The 22,294-nt window shown below is 38.9% G+C and overlaps 1 protein-coding gene across 3 annotated transcripts in view; it reads left to right on the top strand.

The window, feature by feature from the left end:
- map4k5 (mitogen-activated protein kinase kinase kinase kinase 5) overlaps positions 1 to 22,294 on the top strand; it is a 113,881-nt gene that overhangs the window by 87,991 nt on the left and 3,596 nt on the right. For all 3 annotated transcript variants that reach the window (XM_048974129.1, XM_048974130.1, XM_048974128.1), the window contains exons 20-32: positions 3,251 to 3,339; positions 3,620 to 3,661; positions 7,326 to 7,410; positions 7,671 to 7,750; positions 7,912 to 7,972; positions 12,778 to 12,892; positions 12,989 to 13,047; positions 13,230 to 13,333; positions 14,205 to 14,382; positions 14,479 to 14,547; positions 15,032 to 15,124; positions 15,233 to 15,303; positions 22,002 to 22,057. In XM_048974129.1, the coding sequence (XP_048830086.1) occupies positions 3,251 to 3,339; positions 3,620 to 3,661; positions 7,326 to 7,410; positions 7,671 to 7,750; positions 7,912 to 7,972; positions 12,778 to 12,892; positions 12,989 to 13,047; positions 13,230 to 13,333; positions 14,205 to 14,382; positions 14,479 to 14,547; positions 15,032 to 15,124; positions 15,233 to 15,303; positions 22,002 to 22,057 (1,102 nt within the window). The remainder of the gene's footprint in view (positions 1 to 3,250; positions 3,340 to 3,619; positions 3,662 to 7,325; positions 7,411 to 7,670; positions 7,751 to 7,911; positions 7,973 to 12,777; positions 12,893 to 12,988; positions 13,048 to 13,229; positions 13,334 to 14,204; positions 14,383 to 14,478; positions 14,548 to 15,031; positions 15,125 to 15,232; positions 15,304 to 22,001; positions 22,058 to 22,294) is intronic.

Genomic DNA, 22,294 nt, shown 5'->3' with positions numbered 1-22,294 from the left:
TTCCACCGGGTCTCCTGACGTGCTGCTTCTTGTTCCCACTGAACATCTCGTGCCTGCTGCCATACCATATGGCTACGGAGCATGTCCTGCAGCTGCTGAAGAGAGGAATCTTCAGCCACGCTAGCCATCACAGGCTCAATACCATCCTCCTCTTCCCCTCCAATGGCCATGGTCTCCTGCGGGCCAGATTTCTTCTCTGTGGAGGCACCTTTCTTTGGCGCCATCGCCTCCACCCCAGAAGGCCAATCGATGACAGCGCAGGAGAAAAAAAAAAAAAAAATACAGCAGAAAATACTGATGCAAAAAAAAAGAAAACTCACTCACTACTGCCTCCTCATGGCATCCCACTTCTGACACCAGTGTGAAAGGTTGCGGAGCGGACGCTGTTTAGTGGGAGTGGATTTGGCCAAAAAAATCAGGGTCAGCGTGAGAATAAGAAAAATAGTTTTAATTTTTAGGGGAAAAAAGAATCACACAATAAGGATCCATTGTCCCAATTCCTAAAGATTAAAAACAACGGTCAAAAACTTCCTAATTACAGCAAGGTTGGGTAATCTCTTAAATGCAGAGAACAAAATCACCCCATTCCCAGAGCCTCTGTGCTCATACACCATAAAAAAAAGACTCTCCCCCCACGACTAAACAGCAAACATATATCCGGCGGCCAGCACCATTTACAAACAACGGGGAACACATAACAATCAATTAACTCCTAAACAAACAAAGAGACTCTGAGACACCCGCCCAACTTCTCAACTCTGCAAGTAAACAGATTTCCTTAATGGATGAAAACCCAATCCATCCCTATGTCACCTGAGAAAGGACAATACAGAGGTGGCTTGATCAGGGCCTCCTCTGTCTCCCCCCCTGGCCATAACCCACACGGGCTAGGCCAATTAGGCCCGGAACCAAAGAAATATTCCCTCGTTTCTGCCCGGCACCCTTTAGCTGCTGGCCAGAGCAAACAACCCAAAGACCAAACAATCGACACGGATGGCACTCCCCTCGTGCACAAATACCCCCTTGCGCTCAGGTTTGCGCCCCTACCTAAGCACAATAAACAGGTATGTATATGCACGAAAGTCTGTGTGTGCCTCCTGTATCGGTCTCCTCAAAGGGCTTCCCTGTGCGGTCGCTCCATGACCGTCACACTGGCGAATCCCAGAATCAACTGGGAAGAAGGCAGAGGTTCTCCCTCCACTCTGCACAGCACTCACAGTACCAGTGTACAAGCCGGGCCATGACATCCAGTAGCTTTGGAGAGATCCCATGGAGTCTCAGAATGTCCCATAGGACAACTCGATCAACTGAGTTGAACGCTTTATGAAAATCAACAAAGACTGAAAAGAACTGCAACTCTGTCGATATATTCACTTGCGCTCAATGAGAACCCACAGTGCAAGGATATGGTTGATGGTAGACTTTTTAGGTGTAAAACCAGACTGGTCTGGTCGCTGACAGGCAAGCAAGTGATCACAGGTTCTGTTAAGAGTCACCCTAACAAGGACCTTACCCGGCACTGAAAGCTGTGTTATCTCTCTCTAGTTGCCGCAATCCAGGCCATCAACCTTCCCTTTCCAGATAGGGACTACAAGTCTCGTTTTCCAGTCAGTTAGGATGACGCCTTACTCCCAAATGGAAGCCCGCAATGCCAGGAGGACAACTTAACCACCAGCCTGAAGATGTTCACCCCGGATACCACAGATCCCTGCAGCCTTCCCTACCCCCCCAGCAGATTCACCACCTGTGCAATCTCAGTGAGTTTGGGTGGTTCAGAGCTGATTGGAGGATCAGCTACGAAAACCGTAGAGCCAGAGATGCCCAAAATCCTAACTGGAGGGTCAGTTTTAAACAACTGCTAAAAGTAGCCAGCTCAGTGGGTCACAACTGCAGTGTCATCCGTAAGGATCATCCCATCAGCCACCCTGAGTGAAAGACTCAGAGGAACAGATTCAGATGCAGATTCAGTGCATAATACTTCAATTCCTCTGTAAGCAGGACGCGGATCACTAGACCAGAGATGGTGTGTCATCTACTCATAAATTCGTCTAACAAACACCTCCTTATCTGCCCTCAGAGCCCTCACAGCCGTCCTTCTCATTTCCCGCTACAGACTGAAGAATTTTTTAAAAATATTTTACATTTTTTCTAAAGTAACTAAATACACTGTAGAATTGGAGAAATGTAGAATTGCAAGCATGATTTCTTTATCATATGTGTTTGAATGAAATAAATTGGATACATTTTTCTGCCTTTGTAGTTGGTTCTTTAAAATGATAAAATTATTTAGTATGCTAATAAATTAATATAACTGCTGAAATGGAAAGCATTGAAGGGAGATACATTCTCATTCTACATTAAATCAGAGGTGGAAAGTTCAGGTGCAGAAAGCACAATTCCAGACCAAGGTTTTGTTTCAATCAACCAGCTGAGTAGACTGTGACTGTTTATATTCAGCTTGTTGGTTGAAACAAAATCTTGGTCTGGATTTGTACTTTCTGGGCCTGATCTTTCCATCTCTGTATAAAATAAACATGCTAGCTACTGCCAGGAAGCTCAATGTGGGGAAAAGGTTCTTTAAACAGAGCAAAGATCTGTAGCTCACTGCAAACGCAGCACTGGATTAGCTTTAAATTAAGAATCTACAACTTTAAGTGTCCCAGTTGGAGTCCTGACCGTAATACCATAAAATTTTTGTGACAGTTTTCCTATTGTTAGCCTTTGAATAAATTATTATTTTTCTGTGTAATGGTGAATGTGTTATTGAAGGGCAAATGTTATAAAAGCCTTCAGTTTGCAAAACTCTAAATGTATATGTGTATTTTTAATTGTGGTGTTCAGGTTTTCATTCTTTTTTTACCTTTACAAGGAGTACATATGTTAAAGAGAACTGGATAGCTGCTTTAGGCAATAAAGACAATAAGTTGATTTCCTTTGTTCTGTGGACTTGATTTGTTTTGTAATAACAAACAATGTGATGCATTTTGGTTTACAATTGTTCACTAGACAAGCAAACGAGCTTGTTTTTCAAGCATATGTACAAGAGTAGTGCTAAGCTGGCCCTATGTTTTCTACTGTCTATCCAAGCCTATTAGTGCTGAAGTTTGATCCAGTTTACTGATATCTGATATATTTTAAATGTTTATTTAAAATATCTAAAGTATCCCTATAGACATTAGGGAATATTTGTAGATATCTATGCAGTTTTTACCCCAATACTCATTTTGTATATCCTCCCATTTATCTTCAGATCATGATAATTTGGATACCTCTATGAGAGGAGATGATTGTACACAGCCTCCTGCGCCACCACAGAGGAAGGAGAAGAAAGAGTTCCTCGTGAGTGTCTCTGAATTTTAAATAAAAGCCAGGATAACTTAATCTTTATATTCCAAGTTTCAGAAGACAAATGATTTGTTTTGTATAATCAGTACAGTACAAATTAAGTATATTCCTCACAGTACACCTTCCTGGCACAGTTGGTAAATTAATTTATTGTTAAGGATGGTAAAATAGAGGCTGGAATCATATTTGGTGATTCTTGTTATGCTGTGATCTGAATACTACTTGAGTTTTACATGTGAAATAGGGAATAATGTATCATGTATGTTCCTAACAGAAGCCTGTTATTAATGGCCTTCCTCCCACACCGAAAGTTCTGGTAAGTTTAGGAAATTTTGTGGATTAAAGAATCCTGTCATCTTATTCCCTACACTATATTTATAATTCTGATGGTGGTGATGTCATTTCCTTGAATAGAATATACCCTTGGTGAAATTTCAAGGGGTTATAAAACAGATCTTACAATGCATATTCACAGAGCAAATCAGCTTTTTGTGCATTCCATATGTGCGCTCAATGTAGTCTTGCAACAATACAATTTTCATGAAATGTACTGGCCCATTTTTTGAAGTATAACGGTGATGTAACTCATAATTACCATAATTCTAGCAGGGTGTACCATGTCTTAGATCCTCATAGATATGGAGAATTCATTTAAAATCATATATGCACCACCATGGACAACAGTTGGAGTTGAAGATTTAAAACATTAATATAAAAACATATTTTTTTGTATTGTTTAATTTTTTTGTATTAATGCTTATATTTGAATTATTGGCCGCAAAGCAAAAGCACTTAGTCTGCAACAGCTTATACAGCAACTGTAGCGCTGATGTTACTTTTTTAAGTGGCCACTTGGCAAAATAGAAGAAAACAAATGCAGGGGGTCCTCGGGTTATGACACAGTTCCTACGACAGTGACATAATGCGAATTTTGGTGTAAGTCGAAACACACCCTTTTTCTGATTTCTTTACAATGTCTAATTTCACTTCCATCGTGATGGCTTTCCTCTTCACAAATGGAACATTTTCGCTTTTAACAGTCCAAAATGGCATAGGTACTGGGGGATGCCAACTCCCTCACTCATATGCTGCGTTACTGCATATTCTTCTGCCACGTGCAACCAAACTAGTTCGCCCATGTAGTCAGTAAGTACAATGCTAATGGTGAAAGCTGAAACACTCACATCTCCATTTTTAAAGTTTTAATGGGAGTGAGCGTCATAAGCTCAAAACATCGTATGTCAAGACGTCATAACCTGAGGACCCCCTGTACTTTGAGTTTAGGTGTTTTCTTTGACAATGCAGTGAAAATCAATGTGGAAGATCGTGTTTAGCATAATTGGTGTTTAACACCCATTTGTATGCATATACTTAATTACTCTGTGCATTACATAAGATATAGTGTATTCAGTTAGTAGATTAAATGTTCTTACTCTTGACAGTTTTAAGAGCATTTTATCTGTCCGGGACAACAAAAAATTCAAAATTATTGTGAGCTATTCTCTTAAATTAGCCATTAAAGAACTCACTAGAACTAGAGACTCTGGCTTCAATGAGTGATCCTGCTTGACTTATTGCACTTAAATGTCATGGGTGCCCACAGCTCTGTTGCCTATAAGGCAATTTGGTTAGTCTAATCCCTGAGTACTAGCCCATCATCCAGGAGCTGACTACAGTTATAAAGGAAGCAGAAGATGCTTTGAGAGACTGCTTAGAGATGATGGAGTGGAATATCTGGTAACACTTTACTTAAGGCCATGTTTTAGTAATTTATAAACACTTTCATGTTGTGGGGCCCAACATTCATGAAAGGAGATATAAGGGAGGACTGGGTCAGCCAAAAGGAGGATGATGGCATGATCATGATGATGTTTCCATCAGCACATGTAGCTATGAGCAACTGCTGGCAACTATGAGTGCCAACAAACGGCAGTGGCCAGTCTTAGTAAAACCATGCGTACAGTAATGAGCATTGGTCTATCCATACATTGATATATTTATACTGTGGTGCCCGAATTTAATGTTTGGCATCAATGAAGTATATATAGATGAGGTGCTTTAATATTATAAGTATTCTTATGCTTAAACATTTATATTGAGATTTACATTAAAATTTGTGAAAGTGTGCATGTTAAGCTTTGAGGGCAACAAGTGACTCAGCAGGCTAAGCCTCTGCTGATTGTAAGGTTGGCAGTTTGAGCCTGACTTTGGCAGAATAGTCACATGTATGAAGCCTTTTATCCCCCAGTTCCATGGGTACCACTGCAGGTGACTGCCCTTCACTGCCAAACTTACTTACACTTACATATCTGTATGTGTCTGTGTGTCATGGATAGCAAGATGGGGTATGCAAAAAGAGAATTTCCCCACTCGGATCAACAAAATGTCATGATATAACAACCAATGCTTACAGCTTGTTCTTAAGAACAGGGCATACAATAATCAGGCTTCCAAAATATCCAAAGAATGATGGTCGGGGGGATAGGGAACATGTTCCCCCCAGTTATATAGAGACCCTGATCTGCCCCCCTCCCCACTTTTCAGTGAGAAAAAAGAAACCTGTGATAAATAGCATCCCTAAATAGTGTTTGCTGCAGGTTATAAACCATGTTTGATCACAGCCAGGCAGGAGTCACAAGAAAAAAGGTCAGGAACCAGACAGTGGTAATGAACGACTTGGTCCCTTGATCCTCCTACCTTGTGGCAGCTGTACTTTTCAGTCTTTGTTAGGTGATTTGTATAGGATAGCAGCTTGCCTTTTGGTCTCAGGACTAGGCCCTTTCATGATTACCATTACTATCATTGGTTTGATTACAGGCGGCCACACAAGCTGGGATTTCTGTGTCAAGAAAATGATAAAATAACCAGTAAGATCACAAAGTAATACAGCAAAATACTACAACTTCCATGATGACCTAACCATTTTAATAATGCATAAATAACTGAAACACAGATGTCACTGCCTGAAACATCTTGGGATTTTCCTGCTTTTCTGTTTGTATTCCACCATTGCGGGTTTTGAGTCCAAGTTGATAACTGAGCTGCCTAAGTTATGTTGGATGCAGACATTCCACCTTAGGGTTATTGATTTCAGGGACGCAGACGAGGGGCATCCGGGAGAACAGGGGTGCTGGTCAATGCTTGGCTGGTATTACTGTAATACCGTATATAATGGGATCGGTGCAGGTTGGGGGGGGCATAACCTGCTGAGTAGATAGTGGTGGTAAAATTTGGGGTGAGGCTGCAGCAGTAAAACTATTTGCAGGCTAATTTTACCATTGCTGAATAGCAGAACAGACTCCCAGGACATTGTGCATCATTTGCAGGTGTCAGGGAGGTGCTGTCAATTCGTGGGAGGCTCTCATTACTTCCGGGAGAGGTGGGATGTCTGCGGATGCAGTTCTGGTCACACAGATCAAAGCGGTATGCAGTACTAAAAAAGAAATCTAGTAAAACAAAGACCAATCACAGCGTTCTTTCAAACAGCGAGTAATGCAAGTAGAGGTAAATTTTATATAGGCTTAATCTATATCAAGCCTATTTTGGATGCATCCATCCATCCATCCATCCATTTTCCATACTGCTTATCCTACTGGGTCACGGGGGGTCCAGAGCCTATCCCGGAAACTGTGGGCACAAGGCAGGGAACAACCCAGGACGGGGGGCAAGCCCATATATTGAAAATATTGAAAAAATTCCTCTAATGAGTGATAGGTACAAAATTCACAGTAAACACTGAGACTGACCTCCTTGACATTGTACATATATAGACAGATGTTAAACAGTGTGACAGTGTTGCTAAAATGTACATATAGAGAAAGCCAGGAGAATCATTTGAGGTTGATCACATTGGAGATGAAAATGGCACTATGGAATTATACTGTATATCTTTGATCTGCCTTCAAAAAATTCACTTTCACAAGAAAAAAAGGCACCACTGTTCCCAGTTGCCCTTTGCTAACTGTCATCCTGTCTTGTAGATGGGCGCTTGCTTTTCCAAAGTCTTTGATGGCTGTCCATTGAAAATTAACTGTGCCACATCATGGATTCACCCTGATACAAAAGGTAAGCACTCTCAAATGAGTCCTCAAACAGCATTTTGTACCATAAAAGTAAAAATCAAAACGTAAAAGTACCTTTGAAAAGATGGATTGCTTTGTGGGGATGTGATTGAAGATCCCTTAAACAGTCAGTTGTCATTTTGGAGTCTTGTTCCTTATAAGGGTAGAAAAACAAACCAAAATGTTTTCCAAGATGAGACTATTTGATATTCCCTGCAGAGTTTATTTCGGTTATTTGCAATAAAGCATTTTATTTCTTATCAGACCAATACCTTATTTTTGGGACTGAAGATGGAATTTACACATTGAACTTAAATGAGTTGCACGAAGCCACAATGGAGCAGGTGAGATATCAGTTTTGGAATATTTATTTTTTTACTTTTGGTATTTTTTTAACTCATTTTGTGGATTTTTTAGTTTTATTGTCTCAGACAAGAAATGTATATCTAATTGTATTTGCATGTAAAACAGATCTTCAGGTTTAATGTATTTTTTGGTCTTTTAGCTATTTCCAAGGAGATGCACCTGGCTTTATATTATCAACAATAACCTGATGTCTTTATCAGGTAAGAAGGGTGCTAACAGTGCCTCTCACTGGACATATTAATGGGACCTAAATGATAAAAGGCTTTATTACTTATTATCTTTTCATTGTGTAATTTTGTCAAATTATAGGCAATTATATGTAGAAATTTGGAGGTATAGCAGCAGATTAAAAAAGATTGCACACAAATATGTTCTCATACAAACTTTTATCTTTGGTAAAAATTATTATAGTATCACTGGTTTCTCTCTAGCAGTCCCTCCAGGATTTTTTTGTGTGATTCTGCAATCGCAGAAATTAATGCAATATCCGCCAAACTGCAATATCTGCAAGACCTTGCAGTTTTTCAAATTTACAACAGCTTTTATGTAAGAAATTGCAAAATCAAAAGACCTCTTGCATTTGGACATGTTCAGTGATGCAATCATAGTGCGCATTTGTGTGTGGGTTTTTGCTATGCTGTTGTGCAGGGATGATGAGCTCAGCAAGCACATCTCATTTACCCAATAGTTGATGCATTGTAAGCTGTTAGGTTGAGGCATTATAATTAGCACAGATCAACAAAGTCTACATAAAACAAACAATGGGAACATGAAACAGTAAAACAAACAATCGAAAGTGAAACTATACATTTTTCTGGAATAACTCAGTTATTGCTAGAATAACTCACAGTCACTTCCGTGATTGTTATCCATCCTTTAATAATAAAGACACAGAGCCATGACTCAATGAAAAATACAGTGACTAGTACACTAAAACAGTGTACTGAGACAATCTTAGCAGCACAAATACAAAAACATATACACAGCCATCAGTGGACACTTTAATGTTTTAAATGGACTTGCTTGGATTGTTGCCAGCAAATATTTCAGTGTCAATAAGACACAAACTAATATAGCTTTATAATTTGAAATAACAATGAAGTTAGTTAGCTAGCTATAAATGCTAAACTGCTAAAAATCAGTGATATAAAGTAATCACAAGAACAATCACTATGAATGCAAATGTTAACTAGTACAAACATAAATACTATTTAAATAGATGACTTCATAAAACGGGGCGGCATGGTGGTGCAGTGGTTAGCACAGGGACGGATTATGGGTTGTGTGGTCCCCTGGGCAAAACTTTCGCAAGGGCCCCCCCCCCGCCACCACCAGCACCACCACCATAACCACCACAATTCAAGGGCCCTTGGCAGCCAAACGCCCTCCCTATAGGGTCAGGGGCCCTTGTAGGCAGAGGATCAAAGAATGTAGGCCCTCTAAAATAGACAAACGAAAATTCATTGTTGATAAGCGTTGCAAATTGTTTTGGGTTAGGGGCCTCACGGGCCCCCTGCACCCCAAGGGCCCCTGGGCAGCGGCCTCGCTGGCCCGGTCCGTAATCCGTCCCTGGGTTAGCACTGTTGCCTTGCACCTCTGGGATCCGGGTTCGAGTCGCCGCCTGGGTCACATGTGTGGAGTTTGCATGTTCTCCCCATGTCGTCGTGGGGTTTCCTCTGGGTACTCCGGTTACCCCCCACAGTCCAAAAACATGCTGAGGCTAATTTGAGTTACTAAATTGCCCATAGGTGTGCATGCGTGAGTGAATGGTGTGTGAGTGTGCCCTGCGATGGGCTGGCCCCCCTTCCTGGGTTGTTCCCTGCCTCGTGCCCATTGCTTCCGGGATAGGCTCCGGACCCCCCACGACCCAGTAGGATAAGCAGTTTGGAAGATGGGCAGATGGACTTCATAAAACATATTTTCATTGGTCAGTTACATATCACATGCTATCAGTAGACAGGAGCATAAGTCACAATCATTAAAAAGTTGACATATACGATTTTTGGACAGCAATGGTATATATATATATTTTAGGGTTGTTTTCTGTGATTAACCATGATTAATTGTGCCTAGCATTAAAATTTACAATCATACATATTTACACACTGAAGGGTCACATCTCCCATGTATGTAAGTCAAAAAAGCGGCTTTGACTTAAGCATATTGAGTTAAGTGTGGGGTTTAAGTGCACTTAGGCTAGATATGCACTTTGAGTGAAGAAAAAAATGTGGATGTTGCATGTAATTGACCCTTAAGCACATTCTCACACTCTGACTTAAATACGCTTAGGTGTCCAAGCTGATGAGGGGAAAATACACTTTTTAAGCACTTTTCGACTTAAGTGGTTGATGGGAGAATTGACCTCTGAATCCGTAAATGAATATAGAATTAAGACATTTGGAAGTATATGAGTCATTCTCATTCTCTCATTACATACCATATTCACTTTCTCTAATTTTTTTAATTAGTTTGAATATAGACTTACATTGTGCACTCTCATTGTTTAAGTTGTCTTTTTTGCCTCTGGGGGGTGTAATAAACAGTATTTCACCAAGTATGGGGCAAGTGTTATGGAGATGAAAAAAAAAATTACAAAACTAACCAAAAACACACAGTACCAGTCAAAAGTTTAGACACAACCATCCATAGAAAGGTTTATTTGTATTATTTTAGAACAATTCTAAAACCATAAAATATGATATGGATTATGCACTGACCAAAAAATTGTTAAACAAAAAAAAATGTGGGGGAACTTCTGAGTTGGTTACCACTTCAAACCCCTGGATGGGCAGGTCCATGGCAATTACAAATGATTTTGTGCTTGCTTTCTGCTCGTAGGAAAGGAGCCGTGGCCAGGCGCATTGTTGGCATGTTGCTGTTTTAAGGCAGCGCATTGTCATTGCGCTTTTAACCCAAAAATAAAAAACACACCAAAACAATGTCCATGGCGCATTGTTAAATGGTATTTACGGGGTGGGTTTTAGAAACGTGCGGGTGCACACACAGCTTATGCTCTCTATAGGTGCGCTAATTGTTTTTGTTATTTTATTTCATTTCATTTATATGCGTTTTGTTGTAGAGTACATCTGATCCTTTCATGCAATCATACTGTTTGATGAAACAGCAAAAGAAAAACTATATATATTAAGTAAAGAACAAATCTTATCATTAAAAAATTAAAAAATAAAAGTTAATTATCAGAATTAAGCACATACTATAATTGAAATGACATTTGGATTACGAAAAATATATCTGAAATGATGTATTTAGATAAGTCAGATGGAACATTACAATGCAGCCCTCAGAAGGTCGCAGCGTTCTTTTGTGGCATGTTGTATGTTGCATAACATTGCCATGTGTGATGGATGTCTGTTGCACATAAACGGGGACACATTAGAGGACTTTTAAAAGCGTTACGCTGCAGGCTGCCAACAAAGGAATGTATGCTGACAGCAGCACGGGCAAGGAGGGATTGGCTGGCAGAAAAGCTGAATCGTCTATAACCTGGTAAGGAATTTAAATTGTGAGAGTAGAAAAATAACAGCCCTACTGCATTTTATTTGAACATTTTAAAACATCTTAAAAAGTGCAGGTTGTGTTTTGTTTGAACAAAGATTGCACTTTTATTTTGCAAACTGCAGACCCAAAATGAAAATTAAAAAAACGTACAAGCATAATTCAGTTCTCTTTGAGCTTGTGATGTTCTGACATCATTATGCCCCTTTCAGCATGTGCAGATGATCTGGAGATGGCAGAAAACGAGGACAGGCTCGAAAGGTTTAGGTGGAACAGTGCTGCTCCTGTAGATGAGGCGCTCACGCTTTTTTACCTCGCACACGAGCACGTCCATTTCCTTAACCAAAATCAATCTGGCTTGCTGGGCAAACGTTACGTTGTGATAACAATGCACAGTAAATCATGCACTGCTGCCTTTTTAAGGTGAAGTGACGTGCCATTCTGATTGGTTTATTGCTTGTTATGCCCAAAACACACCTCTAAATAAATAAGAGAGTTAGGACAACCTTTTCTGCCTTGCGCTGGCGCAAAGTATGTTTTTTTCCACTGTCAAAATAACAAAATGGATCTGGACACAACAATATCTGTTAGGTCTGCTTAATGCTTTACTCTTTGCGTTAGATCCTAAAAATATTGCCCACCAAATCAGTGCAACGAATGGCATAATTTTAACTTAATATACCTTAAAACGGTCAATTCTAATGTCAGAATTGTCAATTGCTCTACACAAAAAACAAATACTGTTATTTTTTCCCAAAAAATCTCAAGTTTGTGAGAATGACCCAGATATATATAAAATAAAATAGTCTTTAGTTGTTAAGCCATATATACAGAATATGACTGAGGTCATGATTCTTCAATTCAGAAAAGAAATAAAAATGTAATGAAACAACCACAAAAAATCCTGTAGGGACTGTACTGTTAGTGATACTGTTCTGTGTTGCTATTAGTCTCTAAGTTTATTATTTTTTTAATTAACTTACCTGAAATAAATGATGCCTCTTTATTTTGTGTACAATTTGTGTCAACCTTGCCTGACTTGACTACTTCATCTGCTTATATGTCTTCGGCTTCAACAGAAGGTAATTGTACTCATTTAAAGTGGACCTCCCCACCCCCAATCCTTGAATGTCACACAGTCATTATTTTTATTAAGGTACAAGCATCCTCTACTATGAAGAAAGGCAAAATTTGTAAAGGGAGCACTTGAACTGGAAATATTTCGGCTTCTGATGACATGCATAGTGCATACATCTTACTGAAAGACTAAATGATGATCAGTATGGATAAATTCATTCAGTTTACAAAATCCTGTCTGTTTTCGATTACAACTATATATTTACTGAAGTAATTTCATTTCAAAAGTACTGTGATTTTATCGACACACCACAGTTTATCCGCATGTTCTTTTGCTTTTAGAGGACTCCACATACTAATGTTTTTTTTATGTGGAAATACTTATATTTTTCCTCCTTTGTCACTATTCCAGGAAAGACCTTTCAGTTATATTCCCATAACCTTGTTGGACTCTTCGAACAACTGAGAAAGCCAGGCTTGGCAGCACAATTTCAAACTCATCGCCTTCCAGACAAGATCTTGCCCAGGTAAGGAATTAACATATACATATATATATCATACAACATTCAATTTGACATCCCATTCTGCACTCTTGTGTTTTTAACACTGACATTTAAATTCAGGAGGTTTGCCTTGACAACCAAAATTCCCGATACAAAGGGCTGTCATAAGTGCTGTATCGGTAAGTACTGAAGACGTTTCTTTTTCTCACCCTTTCATTTTCCAGGTTGTCACCTTGGTTATGTTCTGTATAAATAGGCAGTGTACATGTGTTATTTGTTATCTGCTGTCTTACTGCATATAAAATAGGACAGTGCAGGGCTTAAGGTCTGTGCTTAATGAGGTCTCACTCTCTACCATCAGTGAGGAATCCCTACACAGGACACAAGTACCTGTGTGGGGCCCTGCAGTCTGGGATAGTCCTGCTCCAGTGGTACGAGCCCATGCAGAGGTTCATGCTTATAAAGGTTAGTCTAAAATGTTATTCCCAGTATTTTATTATGAATTTGTCAAACTGTCTTATGAACTGAGGATAATGCTTTGCATACTGAAAAAGAGATATAATTATGAAATTAAAATTGAAAACATTAACTTCAGTGAGTGAATCATCAAGTATGTGAGATATTTGGTTCCTTGAGCAGCAGAGGAAGATTGGTGGGATTGGTAAGATTGAATTTTGACTCTCATGTTCAAGGAGAGATGATATTAATAGCACACATATTTAGTGTGAGAGGGTTGGGGAGTCTACATAAAATAAAGTTGCAATTGCAAAAAGAGAAAAAAATGACACTAAAAACACATGTATTCACTAGCTATTTTATTGGGAATACTGTACATCTGCTTAAATACAATCATGGGGAAGCATGTATATATATATAGGTTTATATATTAGATAATATCATTCAAAAGGAATGGGAAACATTAAGTGCAGGTGTGAGGTGCACTGTTAGGACAGTTTGTATCAGGCTCTTAGAAGCAGGACTGAGGTCCCATAAAGTAAGGAAAAGCCCTTCATTAATGAGAGGCAAAGAAGAACCAGGCTACAGTTTGCAGGAAATATATATTATTCACAGATGCACACCCATAAATTGAGAAATGAGAGAAAGAAATATTGTGCTGTGGTCTGACTTGCAGCATTTGAATAATTATTAAATCCAGATTACTGGTGATGAAACAAACAGAACACTGACAAAGCAATCAGGGCTAAATGGAACTGATGATCTTCTTCAGCACAGAGAGAAGTTCTACCTCCCGTCCCACAATGTTGTTAGTGTAATGTCTATACTTTTGAGGTCTTATTGTGTATACTTCATATTTCTTGCCTTTTATATTTTGCAGCATTTTGACTTTCCACTGCCCAGCCCTCTTAAAGTATTTGAGATGCTAGTAGTTCCAGAGCAAGACTACCCATTGGTATGTGTCGCCATTAGTCAAGGCAGTGAGCCTGGTCAGGTGGTTCGCTTTGAAACCATCAACCTTAACTCCTCTTCATCCTGGTTTACAGAGATGGGATCAGGTACTACTTGTAAATCTTTTTCACAAATTCACATGCATTAGTAAATGCTCAGCAGAGGACTTTTCAACTACATTATTATTTTTAATTATACTGTAGGTGGACATCAAGTGGATGCAATCCATGTAACTCAACTTGAGAGAGACACTGTTCTGGTTTGTTTGGACAGTAAGTATGTCAATAGAAGTAGCCTACATATAGATTACTTTTTCATTACTTATTTTAGCTTTAATATTAAGTTTGTCAGTACCATATTCTAAGAGAAAAAAGTTTTGGAAAAACTATTTTTTTTCTTAAAAGTCTATTTGCAGTGACCCCTGATAATGAATAATTTCATTTAAGAATTGTATATCACTTATTCTTTTCCAACTGTCCACCTATTATCCAGAACCACTAATTTAAAGTTTATAATAGGAAGCAGCAAACAAAATATAGGGCATATCTTGGGCATGACTGCCTGTTCAGTGGGGGACATTCAGACATGCATCCACTAATAGGGATATCAACCCAACTGATCTAAATCAATTGGCTTTGGTGCTTGAGCAGAAACTGGTATACACTGATAATCAATGTAAACAGGGACAGCATTCAAATTCCACACTACACTACTACCTTTTTTCACCTATTCCACTATTATTGCATTTCCTTGCAGACAATTTGAAAATAGTTAATCTGCAGGGGAAGCTGAAATCAAACAAAAAGCTGGCCTCTGAACTGAGCTTTGATTTCTGCATTGGTTCTGTTGGTAAGAGTGCACTTTTATTGTTATATATTTACATGTTTTTAAACATTACATTTCACAGCATTGTTTGGCTTGTTTAATTTAAAGACTTTAACCTTTCTTTTTTGTCAGTATGCCTTCAGGATAGCGTGTTGGCTTTCTGGAAACATGGCATGCAGGGAAAGAGCTTCAGATCTAATGAGGCAAGTACACTATCCTTTCTGGTTTATGTTGATTTTCCTCAGCCTTCATTTGACTTCTAAAATGAAAATGAAGCACAGTGATTCTGAAGAGTATATTTCATCATTAAAGCCAATAGACTTTTGACCTTAAGTACTGTGTTGACACGATTTTAGGTTGTGTTTTTTTTCCTCAAAATACATCTGAAAAAGTGGAGTCGTCTTATATTCGGGGTCTAGACAAAAAAGAGAATAGATGCTGCCAAATATGATATTTTGTAAGGAGTGTTTTGATTTATAAAGATTTGTCGAAAGATTTCTTGCATGAGCGTGAGAGTCAAAAAGTGTATCACACCAGATGCGTGAGAGTTGGCAGCCCTGGCAATGCGTGTGTTTAGTGTGTATCCATGAGTGTCATGTAAATTTTTGGCTTCCCTGGCCGGGCTGTCGCTATTATTTAACCAATAGTGGCTGTTAATAAAGATAGTAACGTTCATTGTAAAAGAGCAGGTTCAAATTCCAATACTGTACTGCTGAGGCATCAGACTAATTTTGGGATGTATTCTAATTAATAAAATGGCAAGTGCAAGTTAGATATAAAAAAAATGTTCTAGAACTGAAGTTTGAATTATGTTTGAAATAGGCTTACCTTAATGTGCTATGCTGTCACATGAATCTGGATCTGTATTTGTGTTGGATAACAAAATGTCAGTGGTTATGAAAATTTCATATTAGTGCTAAATTTTACCACTCCTGGAAGGGATGTGCCCTAATTTATTGAACATTTATTCTCTATATATCTCTTTTAAAAGCTGATTGCATCTGTTCAAATAATATATTATTTCTATTTCTTTTTTAAGCTCATAGTTCCTGTCGATCATATGAAAACTTACCCGTCTCTGGTTACCAATCAAAGAAGTAATGCACATTTTACCCTGTGGTTTCTAATCCCACTTTGAAATATCGCAGGAATTAAAATCAGCAAAAGTGTTGAAATGCTGTAGAAGTGCCCTTGAGGCAGAATGCTGACACAAATCATTATTGTATAAAACTTAAAGAGCACATTAGCTCTTGTGGTATATCTGAACTCCAGCTACACTATATGGGCAAAACATTTGGGACACACCTCTTAATCATTGAATGTGGATGTTTCATTCAGACCACAGATGTATAATATCAAGTACCTAGCCATACAGTCAAGTTTACAAACATTTGTGAAAGAATGGATTGAAGAGCTCAGTGAATTCAAGCGTGGTACTGTTTTATGAGGTCACCCTTGCAATAAGTCAGTTCATGAAATGTTTTCTCTACTGTATATTTCACAGTCAACTGTATGTGGTATTATTGCAAAGTGGAAGCATTAAGGGACAACAGAAACAGAACCACGAAGTTGCAGACCACATAAAGTGACAAAAGAGGGTTTGCTGTGTGCTGAGATGCATACTGTAGTATGTAAATGTAGCCAACGCTCTGTTGACTAAATTACAGCAGAGTTCCAAACTTCCTCTGGTATTAATCCCAGCACAACTGTGTGCCGGGAGCTTAATGGAATGGGCTTCCAAGGACGAGCAGCTGCATGCAAACCTCATATTGCCAAGTGCAATGCCAAGTGTTGGATGGAGTGGAGTAAAGCATGCTGCCGCTGTATTCTGGAGCAGTGGAACTGTGTTCTGTGGAATGACATATCATGCTTCTCTGTCTATCAGTCTGATGGACGAACCTGGGTTTGGCAGATGCCAGAAGAACGTTACCTGCCTGACTGCACTGTGCCAACTGTAAAGTTTGCTGGAGGAGGGATAATAGTTTGGGGTTGTTATTGAGGGGTTGGGCTAGGCCCCTTAGCTCCAGTGAAGAGAACTCTTAATGCTTCAGCATGCCAAGATATTTCTGACAATTCTGTTTCAAACTTTGTGGGAACAGTTTGGGGAAGGCCCTTTTCTGCTCCAGCATAACTGTGCCCCAGTGCATAAAGCAAGGCCCATAAAAACTGATTGAGTTTGGTGTGGCAGAACTTCACTGGCCCGCACAAAGCCCTGACCTCAACACCACTGAACTCATTGGGATGGAGATTGTGAGCCAGGCATTCATGTCCAACATCAGTGCCTGACCTCACAAATGCTCTTCTGAATGAATGGGTAAAAATTTCCACAGACACACTCTAAAATCTTATGCAAAAGCTTTCTCAGAAGAGTGGCAGCTGTTATACCTACAAAGGGGGGACCAACTCCTTATTTATGCCTATGGATTTAGAACGGGATATAATTTAGGACCATATTGGCAAGAAGGGAGGCAGTGTGCAGTATACAGCGATAGAAAAAATTAAGAGACCACTATATATTTTTAAACATCTGCATTTTAAATCCTGGTTTAGTAGTTTTGCTGACAGAAGCCTATGCTGAGCAGCAGGATGCTTCCAGGTTCAGAATTTCTAAGACAGCAGTACACAAAAATAAGGTGAAGCAGGAGACACCGGGAGCGATCAGACACCAGCCAGGGAATGGGCACAAGCAAATTTCTAATGCCAGAGATGACCATTAACTTATTCGACAGTTTCTCATGAATAAGAGAATGACATCAAGGCACCAAAATGAATGGGAAACATTAAGTGCTGGTATGAAGTACACTGCTAGGACAATTTGTATCAGGCTCCTAGACGCATGACTGAAGTCCCATACATAAACAAAGAGCCAGACTGCAGTTTGCAAAAAAAAAATATTTGCAGACACAAACCCATAAATTGAGAAATGAGTGGAAAAAAAATTGTGAAGTGCCATAGTCTCAGTTTTTTCCACAGCTGTATGTAAAAGAAAATTTGCAAGCAAGGAAGTTCACTGATAAAAAGAAAGTAACATGAGCTAGAATTATAACACTAGATGCAAAAAAACTCAAATAGCCTAGGTGTCAGTGTTTGTTATACAGCACTTAATGTAGTTGCAGAGGAAAGTATTATACAATTATGCAATGATATCAGGATCACGAGGAATAAAAATTATGTGGTAGTTATGGGTGATTTTAATTTACCTGGCATACAGTGAGACATAGTCCGTGGCTCTACTATAAATGAATTTGAGATGGTGGAATTGGTACAGGATTACTTTTTTACTCAGTTTGTTAAATCCCCTACCAGGGGAGATGCTCTTCTTGATCTTGTTTTGTCTAACAATCAAGATAGGATTGGAAAATTAGAGGTTTTAGAACCACTGGACGGTAGTGATCACAGCATGATTAAATTTGAGGTTAATTTTAGTGTCCAAAGAGCAAAGTCCAAAACAAAAATATACAGTGTGAGGAAGGCTAACTTTAATGGTATGAGACTGAAACTAGAAACTGTAAACTGGATGGAGTTAAACAGCAAATCTGTTGAAGACGCATGGGAATTGTTGCACGTTGTTGCAAGTGCAAGAGATCTTCATACCTGTTCGAGTTAAACTGAATCTAGGAAGCTAGGAAGGGGGTTTACTACTGAAATTAAGAACAAAGTGAGGAGGAAAAGGGCTCTCTTCCACAAATAGAAAATAATAAATGATGTCAGAATAAAGCAGGAGTTTTATTTTAGTATTAAGTGTACTGGTTGTGTTGAAAAATAATATTAGGCACGGTGGTGCAGTGGTTAGCACTGTTGCCTCACACCTCTGGGACTCGGGTTCGAGCCCCCACCTGGGTTACATGTGTGTGGAGTTTGCATGTTCTCCCCATGTCGTCGTGGGGTTTCCTCCGGGTACTCCGATTTCCCCCCACAGTCCAAAAACATGCTGAGGCTAATTGGAGTAGCTAAATTGCCCGTAGGTGTGCATGTGTGAGTGACTGGTGTGTAAGTGTGCCCTGCGATGGGCTGCCCCCCATCCTGGGTTGTTCCCTGCCTCGTGCCCATTGCTTCCGGGATAGGCTCCAGACCCCCCACGACCCAGTAGGATAAGCGGTTTGGAAAATGGATGGATGGATGTTAGCAATATCAGGTGATAACACATTAAGCTTCCAACAGCATATGTGCAAGTTGACATTATGCCATATCCAAAGTTAAAAAAAATGTGCTACTCCTGCATGTTTAGGAGAAGGGGAGGTTTGTATGTTTGTTTTATCATGGTTTATCTTAAACGTTATCATATTTTGTTTTTATTTGTGTTTAGTACATGCATTAAACAAATCGATTGAATTTCGATTTTACCATTAAACCCGATAGTATACGTGTAGTATACGACCCAGTAGGATAAGCGGTTTGGAAAATGGATGGATGGATGGCTAAGAGGAAAAGGAAGATTGCATTGGAGACTAAGGATGACATTAAAAGTTTCTTCCCATATTTTAACTCCAAATCACTAATCTGCAGAATAGTATGGGTCTTATAATTGAAAATGAAATCGATATAGTTAACGAATTTAATGATTGTTTTGTATGGGTATTCAGTGTAGAGGACATGAGTAACATAACGACTCTTATTCCTAATCCAGCTTTGTCTTTGACCAATATATGTATAACTGCAGCTGATGTGCTACAAAGCCTAGCTAAGCTCAAAATAAATAAATCGCAGGGCCCCAATGGCATCTTACCTACAGTTTTAAAAGAGATGAGCGGTATTATTTGCTGTCCTTTAATTTTGCTATTTCAGAAATCTTTATCTGCTAGTGTGGTACCTTCTGATTGGAAGCATACTAATAAAATGCCCATATTCAAAAAAGGGGATTGAAACTATAGACCAATGGAAACTAAAATCCAGGTGAAGATGGTAGATTACCTGGATTCAAGTAACATTCTGAGGGATACCTAACATGGATTTGATGCTGTTTGACAAATCTGCTTCGGTTATTGGGGGAAGGTACAGGTGAAATTGATTATAAAAATACGTACGATGTAATCCACTTAGATTTCCAGAAGGCCTTTGATGTTGTCCCCCACAAAGAGCTCAAACAGCAGGGATTTTAGGAATTGTAGCAGCTTTGATTGAAAACTGGTTAACAGGCAGGAAGAAGTAGGTCATTCATAGTGGGGTACCCTAGGGTTTGGTTTTAGGACCACTATTATTCCTAATTTACATAAGTGATAGACAATTATATGTACAGTAAACTGGTTAAATTTGCAGACACCAAGTTGGGTGGTGTAGCAAACACCGAAATAGCAGCACAGAGGCTACATCAGGATCTTGATTTAATTGGTGACTGTGCTGATACCTGGCACATGAAATTTAACATAGATAAATGTAAGGTAATCCATGTAGGGAGCAGTGTTCCAATGAAATAAAGGAAGCTGATTACAAGAAAGATCTCGGTGTGTATGTTCATGTCCCACTCTTGCCAGTGTGGGGGAGCAATAAAAAAGGCCAATAGAATGTTGGGTTACATCTCTAGGTGTGTGGAGTCAAGGGAGGTGATGCTAAGATTATTAAAATTTCCTTGGTAAGGCCCCACCTAGAATATTGTGTGCAGGTTTGGTACTTTAAAAAGGACATTGCTGCCTTAGAAAGGATTCAACGTAGAACTACAAGAATGGAGAGGAATGACTTATGAATTGAGGTTAGTTGAGCTGAATATGTTCAGTCTCGAGCAAAGGAGACTAAGGGGAGACATGATCGAGGTATATAAAATTCTAACAGGTTCCTTTAAATCAGAGCTAGATAAGATTTTAATAACTTTTAGTAATTTGTTGAATTCTCCCCAAGCGAGCACGATGGGTAAAATGGCCTCCTCTCATTTGTAAACTTTTGATATTCTTTTGTAATGGGATATCATAAAAGTTCCTGCAGGTGTAATGGTCAGGTGTCCCAATACTTTTTTCTATTTAGGGTACTTCTCCACCAAACCAAGTACAGTACTTTGGTACTTTCGCTTTTCCATTGACTTATGGTCGAGTACCAGTACCAAAAGCTCCAATATCAAAATAGTCAAACCAGCTGGAGTACTTCTTTAGTATTTTGATACTTTGGGGTTGGACTTCAGTTGACAAAGAAAGTAAATAGCCTGCCACTGACAGACAATACAAACGTTGCCCTGAAAACAGTTGCAAACTCAGAAAACAACAATAAATTAATTAAACAAAAAACTTAATTGTGAACTGGTTGGAGGAAGATCACAAACCCATCTAGTAGTGATGAAAATTATTATGATTGTTTTGGCGAATGCATGTAACACTCATGCAAAAACAGCGGAGGTAAAACTTTAAACTGATTTTTAAATGCATATTAGATAATCCATACAAGGAATAATAATTAAAATTAACTTTCCCAAAATACCAAAAGTACAGCAACTGGTGCAGTGGAAAAGCGCCCTTAGGGTATCTTCTATAACTGCTTATTCAGTATAGTGTCATGGTGATCTCAGGGCTATGCTAAGTAGCACAAGGCACAAAGCAGGATATTACCTGGACAAGATGCCAGTCTATCAGTCACACACAAAAGCCAAAACTAAGGGCAGTTTAGTTCACCTAATCTTGTGTTTTATGTACATTCAGAAAATTCTGGGCAATGGCAGAACATACAAACCTGACAATTTATAATAATAACTTACTGTGTATATTATTATTCTTCTATTTTTGCTTTTCTGTATTTCTGTGTAATGTACAACAAATACAACTGCAGTTTTGTTTCATTAATATAAAATTAAGAGGAATGTTTTTGTTAATGAAAAACTGTTTGAAATATTTGTCTTTGCAACCATTAGTGAAAAATTTTAAAATAGCTAAGACTTTCAGAAACTGAATATTTATTAAATTGTCTTCTTGTTCATTCATAGGTAACCCAGGAGATTTCTGATCAAAGTAGGGTGTTCCGATTGCTGGGATCTGACAGGTACAAGACATCCTGGAATATTCACGTTATTTTTAGCAAACATTACATGAAAAGATGTCATGATGCCCTCTGACACAAAACACAAAATTACATAAAATGTTATAAACTAACTTTAATGGTATATGAGTTTTCACAGGTCACAGTGCCTTGCACTTTATGAATACACAAACACCTTGCAGTTTTTTTCTTTGGTCGGACAGTACATCCCAGATGAAGTGGCTCTGCAATTTTATGTAA

Source organism: Brienomyrus brachyistius, chromosome 14 (genome assembly GCF_023856365.1).
Source record: "Brienomyrus brachyistius isolate T26 chromosome 14, BBRACH_0.4, whole genome shotgun sequence".
Classification (NCBI taxonomy): domain Eukaryota; kingdom Metazoa; phylum Chordata; class Actinopteri; order Osteoglossiformes; family Mormyridae; genus Brienomyrus; species Brienomyrus brachyistius.
The sequence above is the reverse complement of the archived record's forward strand: the minus strand, read 5'-3'. Positions and strand labels throughout refer to the sequence as shown.